At 36.5% G+C, this 27,961-nt stretch overlaps 2 protein-coding genes across 5 annotated transcripts; both read left to right on the top strand.

Moving 5' to 3' along the window:
• The first annotated feature begins 302 nt into the window (after window positions 1–302).
• On the top strand, window positions 303–9,445 carry LOC120072323. Of its 4 annotated transcripts, XM_039024791.1 has the most exons (11): window positions 303–628; window positions 953–1,020; window positions 2,015–2,076; window positions 2,170–2,319; window positions 3,667–3,843; window positions 5,224–5,364; window positions 5,425–5,436; window positions 5,815–7,493; window positions 7,908–7,964; window positions 8,062–8,131; window positions 8,521–9,445. In XM_039024791.1, exons 1-11 carry the CDS (start codon window positions 423–425, stop codon window positions 9,205–9,207), a joined length of 3,309 nt encoding a protein of 1,102 aa, XP_038880719.1. In that variant the 5' UTR covers window positions 303–422; the 3' UTR covers window positions 9,208–9,445. The 4 variants fall into 4 exon arrangements, with proteins under 4 accessions (XP_038880719.1, XP_038880720.1, XP_038880717.1 ...); XM_039024792.1 differs by lacking the exon at window positions 5,425–5,436; XM_039024789.1 differs by having other exon boundaries at window positions 5,224–5,436.
• A 652-nt stretch (window positions 9,446–10,097) lies between these two features.
• LOC120070940 (CCR4-NOT transcription complex subunit 10) lies at window positions 10,098–27,827 on the top strand. Its single transcript, XM_039022862.1, has 6 exons — window positions 10,098–10,292; window positions 12,467–12,553; window positions 14,114–14,284; window positions 14,371–14,457; window positions 14,523–14,594; window positions 25,718–27,827. Exons 1-6 carry the CDS (start codon window positions 10,098–10,100, stop codon window positions 27,662–27,664), a joined length of 2,559 nt encoding a protein of 852 aa, XP_038878790.1. The 3' UTR covers window positions 27,665–27,827.
• The last annotated feature ends 134 nt before the right edge of the window (window positions 27,828–27,961 follow it).

Raw genomic sequence — 27,961 nt, 5'->3', positions numbered from 1 at the left:
TTTTTTTTTTCATATTTTCATAGATTTTGACATCAACATAAAATTGAATCGATATTTTTATTCCATCCTAAAAAAATTCATAAAATAGAAAAAAAATAAGTAACAAAATATTAGATATGAATATAAATACAATATAAATAATAAACATGCTAATTTATTTAAAAGTATGAAATATTCGTACACTAATTTAAACATATTTTCTAAATATATTTTCGATAATTTAAAAAAAAATATCTATTACACGTTTTCAATATTTTAATCGAACATTTGTATGACATTTTAGATATGTAGCTAAAGAGAGCTGAAATATATTTAATTATCATCCCCGCCATCAGGCCATTCCGACGGGACAATTTTGGCGCGAAATTTGTCTTCCTCCTCTGAGTCTCTCCTTTCGCATCCTTGTTCTTCACTCTGCAGCAATGTCGGACGTCTCAAACCGTCTCAAAGAAATCAATACCCTCATTTCTTCTGGAGTCAAAGCTAACAAATCACTTGCCTACTCCACTCTTCTACAAATCCAACAGGCCTCTAATACAAACCGCACTTCAATTGATGCCCTAGCGGAGTTTTCTCGGGATTCGATACACTGGATCGTCTCCGATATGCACGACGAAGACGAAGAAGTGTAAGGCTTACTTGTATTCATACTTTTCATTAGTTGCTGCTTTCTTCGAGATACCGAGTCGTGTATTTCCTCTTATTTAAACTAGGTTTGGTTGTTTATTGTGATTGAGAGCATCGTATAATTTATTTAACTAAAATTTAGGGTAGAAACAAAGTATATGTTACGGTATATGAACTATTTGGCTTCTTATTAGTATGCAATTGAAGGTATATTTTAAGACTGATTCGGATTTATTTACATTTGTTTTCTCCATATTTAGGCATTTAATGGGCTGAAAATGGGTAATATTGTGTGATTTATAGTGTTATATTTTTCTTCATTCAGTGCGGCACAGGCATTGAAGTGCTTAGGATTCATAATTTATCACCCATCGATTGTTGCTGCCATTCCGGGTATGTATTTAGGACCCATTTGGATTGACTTGAGAAAAAAGTATTTTTCAAAAATCTCATTTTTATATAAACACTTTTGATAAAAAGGGATTAAAATACACTTGAAAAGCTATTTTGAGCGGTTGCCAAATACTCCAATTTCTTCCAAAATGGCTTATTTTATTTTTATTTTTTTTTAATTTAAACACTTGAAAATGTATTACAAACATACCCTTACATTATAGGTGTTGGAATGCCTTGAATTTATTAGCTGACGCTTTGAACTACCAATTATAATGGCCCTCGAAACTTATTCAAAATTCGTATTATCTACGATTAAGGCTCTAAGGTTTAGAAAAGTACGTTATATAAACTCTCTAACTCTAATAGTGCCATTGTATATTCAGAAAACATTCTATCTAATAATATTGTTCTCCCTCTGCTCCATGGATATAGCTAACACACTGTTAGTGACCACGTATATCTGTGTATTGATCTTTCTTTACATTTTCTATTTTATATTCCTTGTCGTTTTCGTAACAATAGGGATTTTCTTACAATTCTAACTGTCAAGTGGATACCTTCTTCACTTTTAACTGTCAAGTGCTTACCTTCTTCAATGTTAACTAAAAAAGAGCTAGTCTGGAAGCACTGATTACCGTTCATCAGCAAAAGGTGTTGGTGCTTGAGTAGAAATATTTGAATGCTTGTATTAGTGAGAAATGCCCATGGCTATGCTTTTCTTTTACCTTTCATATACTCAACTGTTTTAACAACTTATTACATACATCCATACACTTTCTAAATGTAATTAGCTATAGAGACTAGCAGAAAAGCAACGACCAGATATGCTGATCTCAAACATCAGTACTGGTATGATTATTTTGAATATTTTACTCAATCTGGCTGGCTCTTGAGGCCTCTAACGGCAATATTGTTGAGAATTAATATTTTCTGCTATTGACTACTATAGAAACAAGTTTTCTTATCTTTTTCTTTCTTATCCATGTTCCAGCGAAAGAAGCAAACTTTATTTTTAAGTCATTGGCAGAACTAATCAATAGAACTAAACTAAAGGTTTGTTCTAGGCTCCAAAATTATATTTTCATCAACCACTCTGTTTATACCCTCTTTCTAAATTTAACTTATAATCCACCTATTTGGTTGCAGTCAGTGTGTAACTTAGGAGTGTGGTGCATATCCATTCAACAGCTTGATGCAGACATTCTAGCTGTGCACTTCCAATCTTTGTTGCTGGCTGTTACTTATGCCCTCGACAATCCGAATGGGTCTTTGTCGACCACTTTTGAGGCTATGCAGGTACAAGTTTAGGTCGATGATTATATTGGAGCTTTTATACGTTATCTATTCTACCGGGATATGGGGTAGCCTTGGTTAGTGGTTACAAGCTGTTACTTTCTGTCAAGTCCAGAATTCAAACTTCCCTCCCCCATTATCTGTGTCCTGCAAGTCTGTCTCTCCAATACTGACGTGTTAGGAATACTCTGTATCGTTTGCTGGAAACTAAGATACTGCTGTTGCTACCTGGGTACTTTCTTAGATTGACTTCTTCAATGCTAATTATTAGGACATAGAAAATTAAAATTTCTCTCTCTTACTTTCGTTACTATTTGCATTTGTTACTGCCAAAAATTGGCTTAGATAAACTTACTTCTAGCTGTATTCTTGGATTTTCCTAGGGTGAACCATGCTATTTTCCTCGGCTAAGTAGCCATTATGGTAGTTGAGCACTAATCTGATACATACTCAATGGGCATTTGAAGGAAATGCAATATTATTTCATTACCATAGAAAGCCGTCAAACCATACAAGCTCTTAAGAGAGGCCTTCCCTCCTATCAGCACTAATCTGCCTTTCTTTACTCAACTACTATATACTCATACTCCTCGCTTAGTTCCCCTAGTTGCTTTTTAGTGTTCTATCCTCTACAACCAATGACAAACTCATATGCTCAGAGAACCATACTACCCCAACGGCTCTATACTACTACTATTTAATGCACTACTATTCAGTTTTCTTCATGTGCTAACACACTCTTTTTGGGCCCATTACTTTCTGGCTTTCACTAGGCGCACTCCCCTGGAACATTTCTCTGTCATGGAATAAGTGAATTGAATGGGTAGTTTAATCTTGCACCTATGATTATCATTATAGGGTACCTTCTTAACTTGTATATATGGACAAAACATGAGCATACAAGCACTATGAACACATTGCATGGTATCTGGTTTGTTCAATATCCTGTATTAACCATAAAGCAGTAATTGAGTCTTTCATGATGACATCTATAGTTCTAGACTTCCAGTAAATTCACAATTATGGTTAGTCCTCTCCAAATTGACATTAAAAATCAATGAAATTCAATATATTAATTAAATTAATAGCTCTAGTTAAACTAGTTATTCTAAGAGTTAATCAGTGAAAAATTGGATGTTTTGGATCTGTACTCTTAAACTTATGTACGTAAAAAGTAAGTTCAGGATGATACGGCCTAACATGTTTTTGAATTTGATAAAATTTTTAATCCAAGGTTGCTTCATTGGTTTCAATGTTTAAGAAAACTTGTCTGTAGTCATGAAGCAAATGGACTTTAATTGTCTTATTCTCTTACTAATTTGTGATTTGTCTTTTAATGCTATACATTAGGCTATTACAAAGCTGGCAGCCAAATTAAGTGATAAAATGAGAGAGTCATCCAATATATGGGCTCCTTCTATATACAGACGACTTCTTAGCTCCGATAAAAGAGAGAGGGATATGTCGGAGAGATGTTTGTTGAAGATCAGGTCCATAATATTACCTCCTCCGCTAGTTTTGTCCAAGGTACTCATTATTCTGTTTTTATTGTCTTAAATGTCATAATTTTTTCTGTTAGAAACAATCTTTCATTAACGAGATAGACTATACAACAAAGAGACAAAGGCCTCTGCACTCTAGTGGAGTAACAAAAACTCACTACTTGGAGGTAATGTAAGGCGGGCATTTACTAATATATTTTTTGATAAAAATGAAAAATTTTCATTTCTAGTCTCCACCATGCAATGTATTAGTGATTCTAAAGGTAACAAACTATGTAATCTCAGTTATCTATATGGTAGAAAATGAAGAATGTCTACATTTGTTTCTATATACCATCTCCCTAGTCACTTTTGTGCTCACTCAACTTATTTACATGCTCCCTTTTGTTGTCAAGGTACAAATATCACTAATCTAGATAAGGCTGTTGGGAAGCTTTGGCCTGAAATAAATTGTATATTTTTTTCTGGGTGTTAATTGAGAAGTGAAAATAGTTTTTCCGTTAAGTTGTTCCCACCTGGAGCCGTTTGGCAAGAGAGTTTTGAAATTTAGCTTCTTGTTTGATGAATGCCAATTGGAACAATGTTTAAATCTCCTTTGCTTGAGCGAGTGGGAGAATATCTGGTTTAGGTCTCAAAATTCCTCTGATGCAATGTTTCTTATTTGAAAATAATGCTATCATTTTACTTCTCTCCAAATATAAAAAATTGAAGAAATGTCATAACTCCAATTTTTTTTAAAAATGCATTCATAATTCACTTTAATTGTCAGAATTGGGATTGACTCCTTTCTTTCAATGAGGAGTTCTTTTACTAGAAAGATGCAGTTTATCTGTGTTGTCACATATTCACATTTGACTTTCACAAACAAGATATCATAAACAATCTTTGTTGGGATTTAGAAAGACAATCTGTCATGGTTGTTCAATAGTAGGTCCAGATGGAAGTCTGGAAATTGGCCCTACTGTGCCATAGAATCAAACATTTGACCTCAGTCTAAGAAGTCTTAAAACGGCATACGAAACAATCTGGAAACCAATGTTTGCTCACCATGTGAAGCATCTACAAGAGATCGTTACTAGATATTTTGATAATTCATTTCTTCCATAAAAATTTCGTCTCTTGTAACTTGATATGATGCAACCAACAACCATTATCAGTCGATGGTTGACACAATAAGGGCAAATTAGAACACTCAATTCTTGGGGAAAATTAAGGTGGAAGAAAGAAACATGGGATGCTTGCTTATCTTACTCTCTTTTTCAGAAGCCTGGGATAGCCCCCTGAATATGTTGTCTTGTTGGGCCAGGCCTATCACCTGGGTATTGCTTTAGAAAGATAAAGTCATAAGAATATGAAGCACTTAATACTTAAACATGTCTATATACTAACTTCTGTACTTCAACAGGCGCTTGTGAAAGATATGAAGGAATCATTGCTTATTGGAATGGATAAGTTATTAAATCTTGGAATGAAGGTTCAGACTATTGCAGCTTGGGGATGGTTCATCCGGATACTAGGATCTCATTCCATGAAGAACAGAAATTTGGTAAATAATATGCTTAAAATTCCTGAGTGGACATTTTCAGATCATGACCCTCAAGTTCAGATTGCTTCTCAGGTACCTGGTCTGAATTGTATATTTTATGGCATGCTCTCGGAAGTAAAAAGAAAAGAAAAGGTTAATGACATGCAAATATAATCTGCGAGCCTTCAAGTTCAAAATAAAACTCCGGAGATTGTTTAGGGCTTAGTTAACAGGATAATGATCCTTGTATCAATTGGGTGTCTATGAAAGACTTCTGCACATGGGACTAAGGTAGGCTGCAAACTTGAGACTACAAGTTTAGGTGACCCAGAAAATCACTGGAGAATCAAACTTATGTTAGCTGTTCTTATAAAAAGGCATATATTTCATTCATGCTTGATGAGAGTTCTGTTATTAATATTTATATATGAATCTCGTTCTCGGAAAGATTTTGATACCTTGACCTTGCAGGTTGCATGGGAAGGTGTAATTGATGCTCTTGTTCACACTCCAGCTCTACCGTGTGAGATTAATTTGGTCAAGGATAAGGACAGCAATCAAACTGTGCAAACATTAAATGGGAATAATTGTGAAATCCAAGCAAATGGGTTTTCGAAAAGTATAAAGCTGATCATGGTGCCTTTGGTTGGTGTCATGCTGAGTAAATGTGACATATCTGTTCACCTTTCATGTTTGAACACATGGCATTATCTGCTCTATAAACTTGACTCATTTGTAAACAGTCCATCCATGATAAAATTAGTGTTAGAGCCTATTCTCAAGGAAATTTTCCGGCTTAATCCAGATAATGAAAATATCAGATTGTGGACTACGTGCTTAAGTTTGCTGGATGATTTTCTATTGGTGAAGTGTTCACACATGGATAATGATGTAACTGCCCAATTATGCGACAAATCAGAAGCGGGGACATCCAAGATTGAATATTCAGAAACTGGTAAAAGGTCTTGGAAGCAGTGTCCTATAAGGTGGTTGCCATGGAATCTAAATCATCTGGACTTTCATTTAAAAATGATTTGTGTTATCACCAATTCAGCATCAATGGAGACCTTCAGCGATGAAAATAGGACTTTTGCATATGATGCTTGTCAAAGGTTATTTAAATCTGTCCTAAGTGGACTCCAATTAGAGCTAAAAAAGCCATCTGCTAATTATGATGATGTTATGTTTGGTTTGAGGGAAATTTTAAAGTTTTTAAGACATCTGTCTGATGATATAATTGGTGATATCTATATTCACCATCATTTACATTATGCTGTCCTTCACTTTATTGAGGCTGTCACCAAGGAGTTAGAACCTTCTATACTAGGATCCCCTCTTTATGAGGTTGAATTAGACCTCAAGGCAATGGATGCAGTCCAATCGGTCAACCACACCAGCTATGAACAAGTTCTTGGTGTCCCTTCTATATCTTACATGGATAAGGTATCACCTATAGTTTATTTAGTTGTAATGTACAGTTTAGTTGCAGTTCGGTCTACTTCGACAATGTGCCTCACGGATTGCATCCTTAAGGAAATGCACATATATTTTGAACTTGTATTTTCTTCATTTATACCTCCAGATAATCTACTTGCAGCTATTTTAGTTCTGCACAAAAACATTATGCCCAGTAGCCTGAAGATATGGATAGCAATAGCAAAAGGTTTGATGGAGAGCAGTACTATGAGGCATCATCTCACTTTGAAAACCAAGTCAGAAATTAAAGGGGTGAATGCCATATGCCTTCTCCTCTCCTACCCTTTTGTTGTATGCTCTTCAAAAGAATTGTGTGGCTCTCCGCTGGAGAGTCCTGAGCTTGAATCTGTTGTCCAAGTTTGGAAGTCGCTTTATAGTTCTGTGAACACATTGCAGCTTGACAGTTCCATGAGTATCAGTTTTACTGAGGGTTTGGCTTCTATGTTAAACGGATGCCTCAATGATCAAAGCATGCCTGGGTGTGGGAATGAATCTTGCTCAAGTTGTGAAGGTTTTAGTGCTGATTTCCTCTCAATACTAGTTGACATTGTCATAAACATCTTGAAAGGGCTTCAAATTTCCAAGAGAAGATCAGATAGAGATAGAATTATGAGAGAAGACAGTAACTGTGAAAAATCCAGCTTCAGTAGTTCTAGCTTGAGATTGGCTGCTAGGTAAATGGAAACATTATCCTCTTGATTCTGGTGAAAGACCAATAAAATGGTTAACTTTACCTTTCTCATCTCTTATAATTTTGAAATAGATCCTGAATTGGAGTTATTTATTCAGCTGAAAGGCTGTGCTTTTAAGAATAATGAAAGATAAAAAGAGAACTCCAGTTCCATTGAAATCTTTGCTTATGGAAACTTACAAATCTAATGTTCTGGAATATGTGTTCTTTTTTTTCGGGAGAGGTTAATGAGGCACCTCTGGAAAATGCAATATAAATGATGATTAATATTTCTATAAAAAAATGCAATATAAATGACAATTAATGTTCCAAGTGATACTAATCTGTTCTGTCTGCGTATTGTCTATCCTCATCTCTCTAACTCTTCAGTTTCTTGTTCTTCTCGTTCCTGGTACAGATTTATTGAACTATTATGGATAAAGCAAGGAAAAAGTTCATCAAGTTGGCTTTCCAGGTATTTTGTAACAAATGTTGTAATAATCTGCATGTGCAAGTTATTCCTCTTTGCATTTTGCTTGTATTAATATCTCACCCTAGTAAGAATGTTGCAGAGTATTTTCGGCATTGGCTCAATTTGTCAGCTGCCTTCACTTGAAACAAGATATATATGAGTTCATAGAGGTAAATAAATCTGGTTTCATCCATCTGATCCAAACATATTGCAAAACACACCTTGGTCATTGGGATCATGCATTTATGTGAGGCATATTAGGACAGTTTGTTTTCGCATTCTTTTGATTGTGGTGGTGATTATGATCTTGAAATGTTCATTCTTTCACTTCAAAACTACATTATTGCAATCACCTTCACCGTTGACGTTAGCATAGATTTAATATGGCTGAACTATGCTCAAGAATGCAGGACTTAAATAACCAGTTTTCTCATTTTTTTTCTTGTGATTCAATCGGTAATCATTATCCTGAAATTCTCTTCTTTACGCCTTTGTAGTTTTAAGCTGTTGTAGTCAGTCTCTCGACTGACATTATTTAACACTTTCCTTTCATTTCCAGATTATATCCTCTCCATTGCTTTTGTGGTTGACCAAAATGGAGACATTGGATGAAAACATTAACAGTGAGCTTCAAATCCTTTGGTCTAAAATCATTAGTCATTTGCAAAAGGGTTGCCCTTCATTAGCCTTTGACTCTGCCTTTCTGAGGCTTATGGCACCTCTACTCGAAAAAACTCTCGATCACCCGAATCCCTCCATTTCAGAGCCGACCATTATGTTCTGGAGTTTCTCATTCGGTGAACATTTACTTGCAAGTTACCCTCAAAATTTGCTTCCTGTACTACACAAGCTATCAAGAAATAGAAGAATAAAACTCCAGAAGAGATGCTTGTGGGTAATTGAACAATGCCCTGCAAGACAAGAAAATGCTGATCCTCCCTTTAGCCACAAAGTGAGTGCAACATCCATCAAGAGCTCAAAAAGAATTGAATTAATGACAACTACAAATCATGACAAGCACAAGGAGGATGCCTCGAGGTCTAATCCGAAAAGGAAGAAGATCGAATTAACTCAACATCAAAAGGAAGTAAGACGAGCTCAACAAGGACGGACACGGGATTGTGATGGACATGGTCCAGGCATTCGGACGTACACAAGCCTTGATTTTTCACAAGTAGTTAATGATTCTGAGGAAAGCCAAGACACCCAAAATCTAGATTCCATCTTGGGAGATGGCAAGAGCTGATTAACTACTTTCTCCAAGGCCAAATCTAATAGTAAATCTCACCCAACAAAGCCATGTTGTAAATAAATTGCCTTTTATTTACTTCCCATTCGCCTTGTAAAATAGCCGTCATAATTATCTTTGCTTTTTCTAGCATGCTTGGTTATTATTTGCTGCATCATTAGTAATTTTAGTAATTTTCTATTTGACCCACTTTTTTGGTCGATAATGTACAGGAAAATAAATTAATTTTATATTATCCTCTCTAATTAATTGGTTTTGTAGCGAATCTTAATAAATTAATCTATCAATTGGTAGATTCAACCCAAGTTCTTACACCAAGATTGCAAAAACTCCAACGAACTTACGAACCTTCATGAAAATTAAATATGATTGGCCATTTATTAATTTACAAAATCTAGTAATAATTAGACATTTAGATTAAATGAATGCATTAAAATATTATTAATTAAGAGAAAAAGAAAAAGTTAATAAAAGAAAAAGAAGTAGAGAAATTGAGAGTGCGATTTTCCACTCCAATTGGGTCAACTTGCTTTCCCAAATTTAGTTGACCATTCGAGTATAGTTTTTATTTAAGCTTTTACTTCATTCTCTTTCTGTCCTCCTTCGAAAAATAGACGCATTTCAGCAAAACACAAGAAACCAGGTGTCCTCCTTTGCAATTAATCCACACTTTAGGGTTTCAAAAACCTTCAACTTCCATTGCTTTCGAGCTTCTTCTTCTTCTTCTTCTTGATTTCGTAGTTCAAAATCCCTCGCTTTACTTCTATCGCACTGAGAATTTTGAACTTCGAAATTTTAGGGCTTCTTTCTTCTCCCCTTATCCGTCGACTCATTTCCTTTTTTTGCAACCTGGCCCTTGATTTTGTTTCTTTTATTTGGATCCATTCATGGACGCTCGAGATTCATCTTCCTCGACCGCCCCGAATCGAGATGGGTCCTCGTCGGCCGTTGAGGATGACGGTACACTTACCATCACCGCCGCTCTCGCTAAGGAGGCTGCATCGCTTTTCCAATCGGGCAAGTATGCTGGATGTGTAGAGGTCTTGAACCAGCTGTTGCAGAAGAAAGAAGACGATCCTAAGGTTCGATTTTTCTTCCACCATAATCTAATTTAGTTTCTTTGTTTTTTTTTTTCGTTGAGTGTTAAAGCTTACTGTAGAAATGAATTAATCTATTCTACGATTTCGTTAATTCTTTGTGTGTATACGTGCAGATGCGGTTTAGTCTTTTGAATTCAGTGATGTGAAATGTTGAGCTTAGAAATAATTTAGGGCGTTTTTTTTTCCGTTCCTTTTTTCCCCCGCTTTAGAGAATGTCGAGATTTGAATTATTTGAGGATAATATACTAGAAATATGTGGAATTTCATTGTATCATTTGATTATGCCTAGGTTATTCTGAGAGGAAGTGCAAACGGGTGGTGATTTTCAGTGAATGTTATCATTTTCCTTGGGTTTTATGATCATTAACAGGAATTTAGGCTCGGGTGGTAGTTTCTGACCGTACATTATTCATTTTTGTTTGTCACTGGTTAATTTGAATGTTAATCCTTCTAGTCACGGAATTGTTACCTAAACCTCTGATGTGAAGGTGTCGCCAATAGAATTTCCCTAGCAACTGATGGCCTGGAAAATATTTGGGGTTCCAGCTGCTTTACTAACAAGCATCGTTGATCAACTCCACTAAAGGCTCCATAATCATTTAAGGAAGATGGGTTTTACAAAATACTGCGTTTTTTTAAACAGCCTGTACTCATTCCCATCCCCTGATTCCATACTTTCAATTTCTTGAGCTTTTCATTTTTGAAGTATGAAAAATCCAAAGTGGAGAAAAAATAATGTAACAATGAACCTGCCAAGTGCTGATGACAATGAGATATTTGGTGTTTTTGTTAGTCTGTCCATTTAGATGGTTGGTCCTTCTTTATCTTCTAGAGCTAAGATTTTATGGTCAAATGTAGTTAAAGCTTTGGTTTATGAGGCTTGGTTTGAACGTAATCAGAGAATTTTTCATGATAATTACAAGGATTGGTCAAACAGATGGGGTTCAGTTCGTCTTTTAGCTTCTTTTTGGAGTTCGCAATCCAAGCTCTTTGAAGATTATTCTATTCAGGATACTTGCCTTAATTGGAATGCCTATATAATCAAGTATTTTAGATCTATTGTAATCTCTGAAATCTCATTTTGTATTGGATAGGATGAGAGTGCTATGGATGTGTCAACTTAGTTGAGATATCCGGATGCATTTCCTGATCCTTAGTGGTTTATTTGGTTCATGCCTCTTTGTAGTTTGAGCTTTGCTTTTTTCATTATATCAATGAAAAGTTCTGTTTTCATTTTTTTAAAAAAGTATAACTGTGTTCAGATTTCACATTGTTGGCAAAAAGAGTGTTGAGTGGAATCTGGTTGGCGGTAATTATATTCCACACCTATCTTACCAACTCCTGATCTTTGCTCTCAAGCAAAATTTGATTGGTTATTGATGATCGATATAAAAAAAATATTGCCATGAAATTAAATCAGCTTCGTTAGACACATAATAGTATGTGGAAGTGTTACATGCATACGCCAACAATACTGCTATCCTCGACTCCTTGGCAGTTTATGTACTTTACCTGGATCCATTTTACTTCTCTAGGAGAAAGACTAAATCCTTTTTCTTTTATTAATTTTGGTAATAGCTCAGTCTACAACTTTGGCCTGTTCCTTAATTATAGGTATTCAATGGTTTGCATATTTATAGAGTGGCTTTGGATCCGAGAATGAATTATGATAGGTGTTATGACAACTCTTTTATTATTGTTTTTGTTGGGCTGTGGGGAAGGTTTGGGAGGGGGTTGCGGCGATTCCTCTACCATACTTATTTTTTGAGTTGTTTAACCACATTAATTTTAGGCAACGATATCTTTAGTTTTCAATATTTAATCAATTGGTACTATTGCCAGTATTTTGTTTTAAGTTTTTAACTTGACGTATTCTGATGGGTGTCTCTTGATATACATTTACTTTGGATTCTTGGTGACTGGTGATTTTCTATGTTTATGTTGACTTCAATCCAATCTTTAGGACTGCATCTTTTATAAGGAGCTTAATGGTATCTTGGTGTCATTTGTTTGTTGTTACTAAACAAGTTAGTTACATTGAGTTTGGCTGTCTATGTACTTTAATTTTGATGCTTTATTTGGCAATTTATTAATATGTGTGTATATATGTGTGTGTATATATCTGCCAGCATTTCATTTATAGATGCCTTTCTCAGGTGCTTCATAATATTGCCATTGCTGAATACTTGAGGGATGGTTGTTCCAATCCAAAGAAGTTGCTTGAAGTATTAAACAATGTCAAGGTATGCCGTTAGTTCCAAAGTCATGCACGCCTCTTAACTGCCAAAATAAATTTGTGTTCCTGGTAATATTATATTATTTTCCTTCCTTTTGGAAGAGTTGTTTTGGAGTGAGAAGAACTCTGAAGCTCTGAATGGAGTTTATCTTCATTCATCTGAAAGAGAGGGAAGATGGAACTTAGAAGGTTGTGGTTATCGCATTCCTCATACACATTTTTTGAACTACGAAGTCAACTCTAAACTAAAAGCTTTTAGGTAGAGGAAGACCTGGATATTTTCTTTGGAAATGTGAGTTTGCAAGGTCCGTTTGGGATTCCTTCGTTTTAGACATACGTCTTCTTGATAACTTGTCATAGGGATACTAGTGATATGATCAGAGAGTTCCTCCTCCATCCCTCTTTTTATGAATAAGATCGGTTTTTATGGCTTGTTGGGGTGTGTGATATCTTGTGGGATCTTTGGGGAGAGAGGAGCAATAGAATGTTTTGAGGTTTGGGAAGTTGAGTGTTGTTTGGTCTCTTGTTAGATTTCATGTTTATACGTGGGTAGATCTAAAAGATCTTTTGTAACTATTCTGTAGATACTATTTTGCACAATTGGATTCCTTTCCTTTTGTATCCTTTTGAGGGATTTGTTCTTTTTTTAGTATGCCCTCAAATGCTTTCAATTGCTGCTTCATAAAAAAAAACCAGTTTGGGGTCTGGTAGAATGAAGGAAACAATTGATAGGTTTTGAGTAATGTTTTAAATGGTCATTGAGGCTTACACCTCTTGTTAGAAGAGGTTTAAGCTTCTGTGAAATGACATTGAAACTAAAAGTCATCTCATTTAGTGATTAGAAGAATAACATTTCTTTGGCTCATTCTTAAAAATTATAGACTTGAGTTGTAATGAATTGAACTATTACTACCTTTACTACTAGGACTTTGAAAACATTGAAACAAAACTTTATGGTATAAGTCAATTCCATTAATAATAATAGTAGTGATGCCAAGGATATCCTTTTAGAATTTTTGTTTGAGTAGTAATTGACATTTTTTTTGTGTACATTTGTATAAACTATTTTCTCAATCAATACCTAATCATAGCCAAACCGAGCAATTGGCATTTGAGTGTGCTGGAAACCACGAGGTTCGTGGTTCGAATCACTCTACCCCAATTGTACCCAAAAAAAAAAAAAGGATAAATGCTTAACATCAAGCAATACCTAATCATACTAATTAAATTTGATTAAATTTGATTTTTCAGGATTTCTGAAAATTTTTTAGTCATATTTGCGGATTGAGACTTACCTCTTGCTTCTTCAAGAGAAAAAGCCTTCTAAAGCTTTGGTTTTGAGAATTTGCCATCCTATTAAGCCTAGGAAAGATAAAAAAACTAATCGACATTTATTTTTATTTTGATACTATAATCACTTCATTTTATAGTTCTTTGACTGAAATTTTGAATCGAGAGAATGCTGCTCCCCACACTCCCATATTCACTTTTTTGGTATTTTCGGCCATTGCATGATGATGTACACATACTTATCTTTCTGCCAATTCGCGTGGATGTGCTTGTTCAGAAGAGAAGTGAAAACCTTGCAGTTTCGTCTGGAGAACAAACAGATGCTAACCCTGAAAATAAGAGTACTTTGGTTAAAGGAAATAACGTGTCTGCTCACCAGACTGCTGCAAATAATGCCAATATGGTATACATGGAAGAGTTTGATGCCTCCATTGCTATCCTAAACATTGTAAGTTCAATGCATGTCTTGGCCAGTTAGTTGAAAAATATTTTATTATTGATTTGATCATGATAATTTAAAATATCTGTCTACAGGCTATCGTGTGGTTCAATCTTCATGAATATACAAAGGCGTTAGCAGTTCTTGAACCCTTATATCAAAATATTGAACCCATTGATGAGGTACTGGAGTTTATTGATTATATTAGTGATGGGAATTCTCTTTTAATTACTCTATTGATATGCAGACAACAGCTCTTCATATTTGCTTTTTGCTGCTGGATGTTGGATTAGCCTGCCGTGATGCAGCATTGTCTGCGGTAAGTAGTCATGTTAGAGTTTTGTATATTTTGCTAGTGTAAACTAATTTTCTTGAGACAGTACTGGGAGAATTCATTGTATTAATCTGAAAATAATACCTCTTACAACCTAGGGACCCTATTTAAAGGCTACAAAGCAGCATTTATTCCTTAACTAACAGTAACTAAACGAAACAGTAACTTAAACCTTTAACCAAGATAAAAACATAAACAACCGAGTAATGTTAAAACAGAAACTGAAAATTCTAGAACAGAGAACCCTAAGCCAAAGCCAATGGACTAACTGATTTTCATTTACTTCACTTACGTACTTCAAATTTTAGCATGTTGCTTGAACTTGTTACAGAGAACCCCAAGCTGAAGCCAACGGACTAACTGATTTACTTTATTGGCAGAATTCAAATTTCAGTAGTCTTGTAGTGTCAAATTTTAGTATGTTTCTAGAACTTGCTAACTTGTCCTATAATGTAGGAGAATTACAGTTGGTCGTAGGTTTACCAATTCTTGTAATTAAATCTTAATTTACAAAGCATGTTCCAAAGTTTTTATTTATATAATGTATGAACTTTACAAGAGAAGGGCAATATCCAAGCCAACAAAGTTACAAGAGATTTCTCCAATTGGTAAAAGTAGATGTAAGATTAAAAGAACTAAAGAAAGATGTACATTTGCACCAAGACATAGCAAGGTAGATAATATTTCCCATAAGGTTGTCAAAAGATCTTCCCTTTTGATTGAAGAGGTGGTTGTTCCTTTCCAACCATTTAATCCATAAATCCATAAGAAAGCTCTAATCAAATCGTCCAAATAATCCTCTTTTCATCCATGAATGAGTGCTAGATGAGGGCGTATGTGAGGCTAAGCTCATTGGGGATACTAGTGAACCATCCGAAGGAGAGAGAAAGCTTGTTTCAAAATAATCCTCTTTTCACCCTTAGCCCCTTTCATCCTCATTGTCATTGCTTTTAGGGTCATCCCTACGCCTGTTGCTGACCATCCACCACAATTCAGCCTTGTCGCCATCGCTAGTGGCTAGTGGGTGACACTGGCCTTCACCAAGTTTTTTTTTTTTTTTAATCTTTTCCCTCTCTCTTTTTTCGCTCTTTTTAAATCTCCTTTAATTGAACTTAAATTTAGTATTACAACAAATTAATTATGCATTATCATCACGTAGTTACTTGGTATCTCGATGCTAAATTTACATATAACAAAAAAAAATATAAAAAAATAACGTATCCTCAACGTATCTGTATTTTAATTTTTTAGAAATTGGCGTATTGCCGACTAGCAGTGGGGGTCTTCTGGCCCCCAAAGGCACGTGTCGTTGGCTAAACCCTCGCGGCAGATGTGTTGTGGGGGCTGCCTTGTAACGTAATTCCTCACCGAACGATGGGTAGAATCCTTTGTAGACGACTTAAATACGCGACAGAATATTTAAGTGGCAGAGTGGCCTTGCTGGCACGATCCACTGAGATTTTAGCCTTTCGTCACTCCGATCTACCCCTCCCTAGAAATTGGTGTATTGCCTCATCTTATCGTATCTGTAACTCGAATTTGTATCCATATCTATGCTTCATAAAATGTGTTGGCTCCAAGATAGAAGTCTTCTTTCAATTTTCTCAATGATAGGATTCCAAAAAGATAAAATCCTTGGCTTGTCAAAAAGAGGCAAATCGAGATAATTGCAATGGCCCATTTTGCAACCATATTTGCAAGAAATCAATTCAATAACTTCTTGTGTAGAGTTAATGCCCGCAATCTCTGATTTGTCATGGGTGACATTCAAGCTTGAAGTCTTCTCAAAATAGTTAACAAGGCCAAACAATATTTTAGAAGCAAGTGCATCCAACTTTGAAAAGTGATTCATCATCAAAAGTGTATCAACTATCATGAGCAAAAAGGAGGTGTGGACCCAAAAAGAGCTTCTTCCAACATATCCCTTTATCACTGACCCAAATCAACATTCTACTAAAACAATCCATCATAACTACGAAAAGGAAGGGAGATAATAGATCACCTTGTCTAAGGCCCTTTGTGGCACGAATCTTTCCCCTAGGATGCCCATTAATGATGATAGAGAAGTTTGATGAGGACACACCACCCTTTGTCCATTTTTTTGCCATTTTGCACCAAAGTCTTTATCCTTGAGGATGAGATTGAGGAATTCCTAGTCCACCTTATCAAATGCTCTCTCAGTGTCTAGTTTAACCACTAAGCACAATCTTCAATGACTTAATTGGCAATTAATGATCCATCAAGGATTTGTCTACCTTCCACAAATGCTGATTGGAATTTAGGAATGGTGCAGGGCAGGGTCTTTAAAGGCCATCTAAGAGAACTCTTGGCAATGATCTTGTATTGTATTGACAAGAGATGTGGCTAATGGGTTTGTAATTGCCAACCATACGACATCAATCTTCTTAGGAATAAGGCAATATGTTATGTTTGAACATGCATTCTTAAAAAAATCTTGAAACACACTCTTAATGTCCCTTGAGGATGTTTCAATATATATTTTTTTTATAGAACTTTGTCGTCAAACCATTTGGGCCTGGAGATTTACTAGATCCGAGGTCCTTAATAGCCATATGAATCTCTGTTTCAATGAAGGGGGATTCTAGGTTAGATGCTTGTTGGGGGAAATGGGCTCCCAATGATTGATTGAAGGTAGAAATGATGCAAACTCTAATTCAATTTCACCCCAATTACAAGATTAGTTAGTCAATATGAAATTATGTGTTGCCCCACTGTTGATTAGCAACAGTCACCCCCTACTATTTGACTGTGACCCTCTCAACTTCATAGTTCTTGAATTCATCAACCCCACGGCTAAAATCAAAGATAACTCTACTATTGGTTCCATTTTAACTTCCTTAAGCTCAATCGGCTCCACTAGTTCATTCTCGTATTGAAATACTTCCCACTCTTCATTGTTCTCATGCACCAACAAAATATGCAACTCCTTCTGATCTCGCACCATACACTTATGGCCTGCAAAGTATCATTCGTTGCAACGGAAACATAAACTCTTCTCCTTCCTAGTTTGAAACTCTGCGTCCGACAATCATTTTCGATGGCCTTTCTCTTTTGTTTCCCATCGTCGAAATACCTCGCAGTGTAGACGTCCTCATCGTCACTACCTCGTTCGTCTTCACACCTTCTTTTGCTGCAATTGGAACAATATTTTTAACCATAGTAGTTTGGGATTGGGCCTTACCTACTGTATGTCCATAGAGGCCTGCTTCTGCTTTCGTTAACTCCATATTCTCTATTAAGGGCTAGCTTCATCACACTCGCAAGCCCACTGGGCTCCCAACACTCCACTTCTGCCTTGATCCACGACACGAGCCCATTCATGAATGTCTCTTCCAATACTTGACCAGAAAGCTGTGATATTGGCGCCACAAGCTCATCGACAAGATCTCGATACTCTTCTACTATCGTCTCCTACTTAATTGCAAGAAATTGACTATACACAACCCCTTTTCTGGACTATCACAATCGCTCCAACAATCTTGTCTTTAACTCCTTCCAATCTTTGAACGACTCTCGCTCTTCTTTAGAATGACACCAATATAGTGCGATTCCTTCAAAACTGATGTCAACCACTCCAACTCCATCAACTTATGAATATTGAAATATCGGTTGACTTTGAACCAATTCCTCGGTAACTTTTACGAAGTCTTGTTAGTTCTTGATCCATTGTGTCAAGACGTTCTTCCATTCTCTTCTAAGCCATCTTTCCAAATTTCCCTAGATTGTTGTACTTTGGTACCAATTTGATAAGAACCGATCTCTAGGAGTATTATTCAAACTGAGAAAAGAAGCCCTAAGGCTAGTTACAACCCTTAGCCTCTCTTGGAAGCTAAGATTTGATTCTCCCACCCTCGAAAGACGACTCTAAACTGAAAATGAAAACTGATTCCCTTCCGTTTCCCCCTCTCACAAATATTCTCTCCTTCCCCTAACTAACCTTGGGGCCCACTCGTTCACTATTGGATGATGAAGCTTCTATTAAAAAAAAAAACTATTGGATGATGAAGCCACACTACCCACTACATTTTCGAGTCCCTTTTTACCCCTCCGATGATTTTGTAATAATATTGGTGGTCTAACGGATGGCCATTAATGGTGATAGAGAAGTTTGCCGAGGACATACAACCCTTTATCCATTTTTTGCCATTTTGTACCAAAGCCTTTATCCTTGAGGATGAGATCGAGGAATTCCTAGTCCACTTTATCAAATGCTCTCTCAATGTCTAGTTTAACCACCACGTTGTGTTTCTTTTTTCTGGCACAATCTTCAATGACTTCATTGGCAATTAATGATGCATCAAGGATTTGTCTACCTTCCACAAATGCTGACTGGAATTTAGTAATGGTGGAGGGTAGGGTCTTTTTGAGGCGCTAGTGTAAGGCTGAAAGGGCTTTTTTGTAAATAACTAGCTAAAAAAGATAGGGGTTAATTAATGCTAATTGTTAGCTAATTGTTAGTTGTTATGATAGTTAAACATCTTGTAACTAATTTTCTCTATAAATAAAATCCTTCTTTCCCATTTTGAGAGAGAATCATTTCATTCAAGAATTAATCTAAGTATTGCACCAAATTTAGTATCAAAGCAATCCAAGATTTGGGGATCAATGGCCGGAAGAAAAGCCAATAAGCCGATTGGTGGAGATTCAAGAGGGGGAAGAAACCCCCACCCTCTCTCCAAAAACTACAACGAGACGCTTGCTGTCCGTTGAAGACTCATTGGAGGGAATTCTTGGTTCGATGAACTACCGTCAAGAAATGGTGGCAACACTTGTGAGAAGGATGGATGCTTTAGTGGCACTGACCCAAATTGAAGAAGATGCTCCAATGTTCAATCAAAATTGGGGAAGAAGAGGAAAACGTGGAGCTGGACAGCCAAGAAACTTTCAATCTCAGCAAGAAATTCATCAAGAAAGGGTTTCAAGAATGCATAGGCATCTCCAAGAAAACCCAAGAGGACGACCACATGTTTAAGAAAGATCCCAAGAAGACCAGATTGGGATTCTTCGAGTGAAAATGATCCAGAAGAAGAATATTTTGATGCAAGAAGGGACCGAGAAGGAAGATATGAAGCTAGAGGTGATCCATATGACTTCAAAATGAAGATAGACTTGCCGTTTTATAATGCTAAGTGTGACATTGAAACATTTCTTGATTGGATTAAGAACACGGAGAATTTCTTTGGTTACATGAATACACCGGATCACAAGAAGGTTTGATTGGTTGCCTTCAAGTTGAAAAGAGGAGCATCCGTGTGGTGGGATCAATTGGAAGTAAATCGGCAAAGACAAGGCAAGAGGCATATCCGAACGTGGAAGAAGATGAAACGGTTGATGAAAGAAAGATTTTTTCCTCCCAGTTACGAGCAAACACTGTACAATCAGTACCAAACTTGTAGATAAGGTCCTCAAACAGTAGCTGATTTCATGGAAGAGTTCCATCGTTTGGGAACAAGAACTAATTTGGCTGAAAACGAACAACACTTGATAGCATGGTTCATTAGTGGGCTGAGAATGGACATCAAAGAGAAGGTAAAACCTAAGAAGCATGGACATCGACACGGTGACACGCCGATTTTCAAAAAAGTAGGACACGACACGTCGGGAACACGTTTTTTTTTATTAAAAAAATTAAATATATGTCGTGCAATAAACACATTGTGAAATATTCCATTTAAAGACTTCATTAACAACCATACAATTCATGAAAATGATGATAATAGATAAGATGACTAACAGTCCAATGTCATAAGTCATAACAAGTTTTAGTAATTAGTTCAACACCACAAAAGTTACAAAACCACAAAATAGAATCAAAGAAGTCAAGCCTTCTACATATTTTCTTCATTCTTGTCCAATGCCCTCTTAACTACTCGAAGCTTCATTTTGATCACCATCATCAGTAAAAACTATAGCTTCCAATTCTGGTTCGTCCAAAGATAAACTAGCTACTTCAAAATGAAGCTAAACTTGCCGTTTTATAATGGTAAGTGTGACATTGAAACATTTCTTGATTGGATCAAGAACACGGAGAATTTCTTTGATTACATGAATACACCGAATCACAAGAAGGTTCAATTGGTTGCCTTCAAGTTGAAAAGAGGAGCATCTGCGTGGTGGGATCAATTGGAAGTAAATCGGCAAAGACAAGGCAAGAGGCCTAACCGAACGTGGAAGAAGATGAAACGGTTGATGAAAGAAAGATTTCTTCCTCCTAGTTACGAGCAAACACTGTACAATTAGTACCAAAATTGTAGATAAGGCCCTCGGACAATAGCTGATTTCATGGAAGAGTTCCATCGTTTGGGAGCAAGAACTAATTTGGTTGAAAAACGAACAACACTTGATAGCACGATTCATTAGTGGGCTGAGAATGGACATCAAAGAGAAGGTAAAACCTAAGAAACATGGACATTGACACGCGACACAGCGACACTGACACAGTGGCACGTCGATTTTCAAAAAAGTAGGACACTTCACGTTAGGGACACATTTTTTTTTATTAAAAAAATTAAATATATGTCGTGCAATAAACACATTGTGAAATATTCCATTTAAAGACATCATTAACAACCATGCAATTTATGAAAATGATGATAATAGATAAGAGACTAACGGTCCAATGTCATAAGTCATAACAGTAATTAGTTCAACACCAGAAAAGTTATAAAACCACAAAATAGAATCAAAGAAGTTAAGCCTTCTACATATTTTCTTCATTCTTGTCCAATGTCCTCTTAACTACTCGAAGCTTCATTCTGATCACTATCATCAGTAAAACTATAACTTCCAATTCTGGTTAGTCCAAAGATAAATTAGCTACTTCAAGCATTCTCGCATCTTCAAATGAATCAAATGAATCTCCAGCAATGTCCTACATTTTCGTCTCTCCTTTGAAATATTTAGGAGTTCTTGATAAAAGATGTAGATTGCTATGGATGTACACCAAGTCTTTTGCACGTTGTGGTGTCATCTTGTTCCTTCTCATGGAGTGCACAAATGAATATGTACTCCAATTTCGCTGAACACGAGGAAGATGAAGGTTGAACAAGTAACTTCATAGCTAGTGACTGTAAAGTTGGAGTAAAGGCACCATGGATGCCCACCAACTCTTCGGAGGCATATTATATCTGTCACGTATGGAATCATGTTTAGCAAACTCTGCAGACATTGTAGAGAAATTGGCAAATTCAATGTTCACTCTTGTGCGCTCATCCTTTGAACTAAAATATCTCCTGATACACTTCATCCTCTCTCTTGATACTTCTAAAGTCTTTATGTGGTGGGAATCGAGTCTTGTCTTCTTCAAGCCATTATGCACTATAATACCTAAATAAAATTACAAAATATACCTAACTTTAGTGTGTGCTTAGGAATTGAAAATATAAAATAAAGATCTAAGATGTCTTAGAATACCTTAGATTTAGAGAATATGCCAAACAATGGAGATGAGTGTTATTTTTATTCCAACGATCAATCAAAATTTGATGTACCACTTCATAAAAAGATGGGATTCATCTGCATGCTTTCCTTCATGTCTATAGATATATGTACTCCACTTTCACTTTTTCAATCATGGTGCCCCGCGTATCATATACCAAATGGAGGCAAGGTTTGTCCGTATCATAATCTCTGATCATATTATAAATAGGAGCAGTAAAAGAAAGAATATAATCAATCTTATCCCACCAAATATCATTAAGTACCAACTCCTTTACACATCTTGCTTTCACCATTCATCTTCTCTATAGCATCCCCATTTATCACTGATAACCATTGTTTGCAAACCACCCTTAATGAGTTTAAATCTTCTAAGCATGATGATGGTAGATGCAAATTGTGTTTCTGCTACTTGCAAGTAACTTCAAAGACACAAACTCATTGAACATAGCAAGCCTTGTAGAATGGTTCATGATAAAGTGCTTGACTAACATAACATCATCTGAAATTTCAGAAATCCAACTACACTCTGCAAATACATGTTGATTACTATCAATATTTCTTGCAGCACAAATATTCTTCAAAGCTAGATTGAGAGTATGAACTACACAAGGTGTCCAAACTATGTTGGGGAAATGTGATTCAATAATTTGTCCTGCACCCTTACAATTTACAGCATTGTCAGTGATTATTTGAATCACATTCTCATGTCCCACCTCATTTATAACTTCTTTCATCAAATTTGCTATGAAGTATTTATCTTTAGTCTTGCCTGAGTAATCTATAGCTTTAAGGAACATTGATCCTCCTATTGGCCAAAATCAAATCAAAGTTAATCCAAAGACAATAACGAGAAGTGTTTTTTTCTTGTGAAGGAGATTGCATTCCTTGGCTTCCTATTGGCCAAATCAAATCAAAGTTAATCCAAAGAAGATTGAAGCAATCACTCATTGGCTAACTCCATCAACAATGAAAGACATCCAAGCTTTCCTTGGCTTGGCATCATTTTATAGGAAGTTTATTAAAAACTTCATTAACAACACCAATAATTAATTGTTTGAAGAAAGTCACATCTTTATATGGGGTGAAAAGCAACAAACCAGCTTTGTTTGTATTAAAAAGAATCTGAGCACCAACCTTGTTTTGAAGTTACCAGATTTTTCAGCTCCATTCGAAGTAATAGTTGACGCATGTGTCATGGGGATTAGTGGTGTCTTGTCTCAGCAAGGCCATCCAATAGAATATTTTAGCGAGAAGCTCAGCACCTCGAGGCAAACTTGGAGTACTTATGAACAAGAGCTATATGCTCTTGTCCAAGCATTAAAACAATGGGAGCGATACTTACTATCCAAGAAGTTCTCTTGTTGACCGGTCACTTCTCATTAAAATACTTGCAAGCTCAAAAAAATATAAACCGAATGCATGCGAGTGGATTTCATACATCCAACAGTTTGATTTTGTTATTAAGCATCAAGCCGACAAAGAAAACAAGGTTGCCGATTTGAGTCGAAAGAGTTCTTTGCTAACCATTCTATCAACCAAAGTGATTGCATTCAACCACCTTTCATAACTATATGAAGAAGATTTAGACTTTGGGAAGGTATGGTACAGTTGCACTAATCACATAAATTTAGAAGATTTTTATATTGTAGATGTGCCATATGCCAAAGAGCCAAGGGACTTCCACAAATGCCAGCTTACACACACCTTTACCTACACCCACAACCATTTGGGAAGACTTATCAGTTGATTTTGTACTTGAACTTCCTAAAACACAATGGGGATATGATGCAGTTCTGGTACTTATTGATTGTTTCAACAAGATATCTCATTTTCTAGGTTGCAAAAAAATGAATGATGCGGTCTACATTGCTAACCTCTTCTTTAGAGAAGTTGTTAGACTTCATGGAGTGCCTAAATCCATCGTTTCGGATAGAGATGTCAAGTTCCTTAGCCATTTTTGGCATGTTCTATGGAAGAAGTTTGAACTACATTGAAATTTAGTACTACTTCTCATCTACAAACAGACAGTCAAACGGAGGTAACCAACAGAACATTGGAAAACCTTATACTTTAAGTGGCTCAAGACCTAAACAATGGGACTTAGCCCTTGCACAAGCCGAGTTTGCCTTTAACAATATGAAGAACAAATCATTTGGAAGATGCCCGTTATAAGTAGTATATACTCAAATTCCAAAACTCATATTTGACCTTGCCAACTTACCCTCCTTTGTGGATGTAAGTAGTGAAGCTGAAAATATGGTGGAAAGAATACAAGAACTACACAAGAAAGTCCACGATCACTTAGAAAAAACAAACTTTGTCGTACAAAGAAGCCAAGGATAAGTCAAGAAGAGAAGTAACATTTGAAGGAGATCTTGTGATGGTTCATTTACGCAAAAACCAATTTCTCACTGAAAATTATAATAAATTGAAGGATAGACAGATTGGACCATGTAAAGTACTAGCAAAATACGGTAGCAATGCTTAATAAATTGAGCTACTAGAAGATCTTCATGTCAACCCCGTCTTCAATATTGCTGATTTGAAACTATATTATGTCTTGAATGACTTTCATTTAGCTTCTTAGCTCACTTGAGAACGAGTTTGATTTGGGAGGGGTGGATTGGTGTAAGGCCTAAAGGGCCCTTTTGAAAATAACTAGCTAAAAAAGATAGGAGTGAGTTAATTGCTAATTGTTAGCTAACTGTTAGTTGTTATGATAGTTAGTTAAACATCTTATATTTAATTTCCTCTATAAATAAGATCATTCTCTCCCATTTTGAGAATCATTCCATTCAAGAATTAGTCTTTTGGTATTGCACCAGACGCTCTGAGAGAACTTTTGGCAATGATCTTGTATTGACAAGAGATGAGGCTAATGGGTCTACAATTGCCAACCATACGAGCATCGATCTTTTAGGAATAAGATAAATATATGTTTTCTTTTAAACATGCATCAATGATTCTGGTCTTAAAAAAAAAATCTTTGGACACAATCTTAACCTTGAGGATGTTCCAATTTTTTTATAGAACTCTGTCGTCAAACCATTTGGCCTAGACATTTACTCGATCCGAGGTCCTTAATAGCCATATGAATCAATGTTTCAGCAAAGGGGATTCTAGATCAGATGCCTGTTGGGGGAAATGGGATCCCGATGATTGATTGTAGGTAGAAATGATACGACCTCTGATTCAATTCCACCCTCTGTCAGTAAGCTATTTCCGTCTCCGGACAGCACCTCAAGAATAGTGTTTTTCCTTTCTTTAGCACTCTCAAGACAATGAAAGTAACTAGGGTTCATAATCCCATCTTTCAGCCACCTGTTTTTACATTTTTGCCTCCACAAAATCTCATGAGCATAAGATTCAGATGCTACATTCAGGAGGAAATGTTTTAAGTAATATGGTTGCGAGATTAGTTAGTTTTATCCTTCTGCCGTGGGACAGTTGGGTTGCTGTAATTTCTGTGTATATCATGCGGTGTGCTTTCTCTCTTATCTGTATTTTTAGGAATTTGTACCATCTGTTCTTGGTGTGTATATATTCTCATGTTGTTTCTAGACTCTTTTGTCTTTAGTGGAACTGAGTTCTGTTGACAAATGCGTGATGATATATTGAAAATGGGGTTCTCATGTATTTTTTGTCAGGATGTTCTACTTTATCTCGAAAAGGCTTTTGGGGTTACCAGTACAAGCCAAAGTGAAAATGTTGGTACAGGGGTACAACAATCCACAAACGTGGTTGCAAAATCTTCATCCATTCCTACCAATGCTTCTGCCTTTGAATCTTCCAATTCAGATTTAGCTGCAAGTGTCAATGCATCGGAAAATGCTCTATCGAGAACTTTGTCAGAAGAGACATTTGAGTACGAGTCTATGTTATCAACACTGGATATTGGTGGACAGAATCCAGCAACACAGACTGGTTTTTCATCTTCGAACGTTCTTTTAAGGATCCCAATTGATCGATCTTTATCTACAGTTGATCTCAAGCTTAAATTGCAGCTATATAAGGTTCGCTTTCTTCTTCTCACTAGAAATTTAAAGCAAGCGAAGCGTGAAGCAAAGCATGCCATGAACATTGCTCGTGGGATAGATTCATCCATGGCTCTTCTCTTGAAGGCTGAACTTGAATATGCCCGTGGCAACCATCGTAAGGCCATGAAGCTACTACTGGCTTCAAGTAACCGGACAGACATGGGGATCTCAAGCATGTTAAACAACAACCTTGGCTGCATATATAACCAACTTGGGAAGTATCATTCATCAACAGTATTCTTTTCCAAAGCTGTATCTAATAGTACAGCTCTCTGGAAGGATAGAAAACCAACTACTGTTTCACAGGACAACTCTCTTCTTATCATCTATAATTGTGGTGTTCAGTACTTGGCTTGTGGAAAACCACTTCTTGCTGCTCGATGCTTTCAAAAAGCCAGTTTGATTTTCTATAACCGTCCTCTGCTGTGGCTCCGTCTTGCCGAATGCTGCTTAATGGCTTCAGAGAAGGGGCTTCTAAAGGACAACCTTGCAGATTCCGATAGATCAGATATCAAGGTTCATGTTGTTGGAACAGGAAAATGGAGGCAGCTTGTATTGGGAGATGGAATTTCGAAAAACGGATGTGCATATTCCTCTGGAAGAGAAGATGGGCATTTCAGCAGCGAAGGACAACCTAAGCTGTCAATTTCTCTTGCTCGGCAATGTCTCTCTAATGCCCTGTACTTGTTAAACCATTCTGAGACAAGCTTTTTGCATTCTGTCTTGTCCTCCAATTCTTCCTTGGAGGAGAGAGATTCAAGTGAAGTAGCGACTTCAAGGAGAAATTATAAGAACTTACATTGTATTGATTCCAAGGCCTCCGCCTCAACTCTAGGCTCAAGTCAGGTAACTGCAAACGGTGATGCAAAGGAACAAAAAGGTGCTACTATTCAGGAACTTGTGCAAAACTCCCTCTCCTATTATGATGAAATTTCTCGGAGAGAAAACCTGTTGATTAAGCAAGCACTTCTTGCAAACCTGGCTTATGTGGAGTTGAAACTTGGAAACCCGTTGAGATCTCTGACAATTGCAAGGTCTCTTGTGGAGCTTCAAGAAAGTAATAAAGTTTATACATTCTTAGGCCACGTTTATGCTGCAGAGGCTCTTTGCTTGCTAAATAGAACAAAAGAAGCTGCCGACCATTTATTATACTATGTATTCGAAGGGATTGATTTCAAATTGCCATTCAGTCAGGAGGACTGTGAACTATGGCGAATAGATGGGACTGCTGATCTTGAAGGCGCAAACGGAGGATCGACGACTGCTAATAATTCATCTCAGGAGGATGCTCATCACATCAAGTTCCTAAGACCAGAGGAAGCACGGGCCGTCCTCCTTGCAAATTTTGCCACTGTTTCGGCTTTACAAGGAAATTTTGAAGAGGCACAACAGTTTGTATCAGAAGCATTATCGATTATGCCGAACAGTCCAGAAGCCACTTTGACTGCAGTTTATGTTGATCTCGCTCTTGGTAAGTCGCAGGAAGCTGTTGCCAAATTAAAACAGTGTAGTTGTGTAAGGTTCCTCCCCAGTGGATTGACAATGAAAAGATCATGATTGTTATTAGTATAACTGGTGGCTTTGTATTAATGTCCTGCCCTCATGTTAGTACTAGTCAATGGGCTAGTCGGCTAGATAGTAATCTTTAGGAGGAACATATAATATAGCTCACGTCAGAGAATAAAATTAATGTTCAATTTTTTTTTTCCTTTTTAATTTTGATCCCTAGGGTTCATTTGTAGTTGTGTATCTGCTTTTTTGGTTAGTGGAGATGCTATCCTATTGTTACCATGAACGTTAATAGAGCTTTTCTTGAGAAAGAAATTGAAGAAAAAAAGTATTTTTATCTTCTCT

The sequence above is a fragment of the Benincasa hispida genome, chromosome 2 (assembly GCF_009727055.1).
Source record: "Benincasa hispida cultivar B227 chromosome 2, ASM972705v1, whole genome shotgun sequence".
NCBI classification, from domain to species: domain Eukaryota; kingdom Viridiplantae; phylum Streptophyta; class Magnoliopsida; order Cucurbitales; family Cucurbitaceae; genus Benincasa; species Benincasa hispida.
The sequence above is the reverse complement of the archived record's forward strand: the minus strand, read 5'-3'. Positions and strand labels throughout refer to the sequence as shown.

Excerpts from the sequence above, each read along its gene's own strand:
- LOC120070940 (XM_039022862.1), top strand. The coding sequence starts at position 10,098 with ATGGACGCTCGAGATTCATCTTCCTCGACCGCCCCGAATCGAGATGGG. Across the intron at positions 12,554-14,113 it reads AAGTATTAAACAATGTCAAG|AAGAGAAGTGAAAACCTTGC; the intron begins GTATGCCGTTAG and ends GTGCTTGTTCAG. Across the intron at positions 14,595-25,717 it reads GTGATGCAGCATTGTCTGCG|GATGTTCTACTTTATCTCGA; the intron begins GTAAGTAGTCAT and ends ATTTTTTGTCAG.
- LOC120072323 (XM_039024789.1), top strand. The coding sequence starts at position 423 with ATGTCGGACGTCTCAAACCGTCTCAAAGAAATCAATACCCTCATTTCT. Across the intron at positions 5,437-5,814 it reads AAGTTCAGATTGCTTCTCAG|GTTGCATGGGAAGGTGTAAT; the intron begins GTACCTGGTCTG and ends TTGACCTTGCAG. Across the intron at positions 7,494-7,907 it reads AGCTTGAGATTGGCTGCTAG|ATTTATTGAACTATTATGGA; the intron begins GTAAATGGAAAC and ends TTCCTGGTACAG.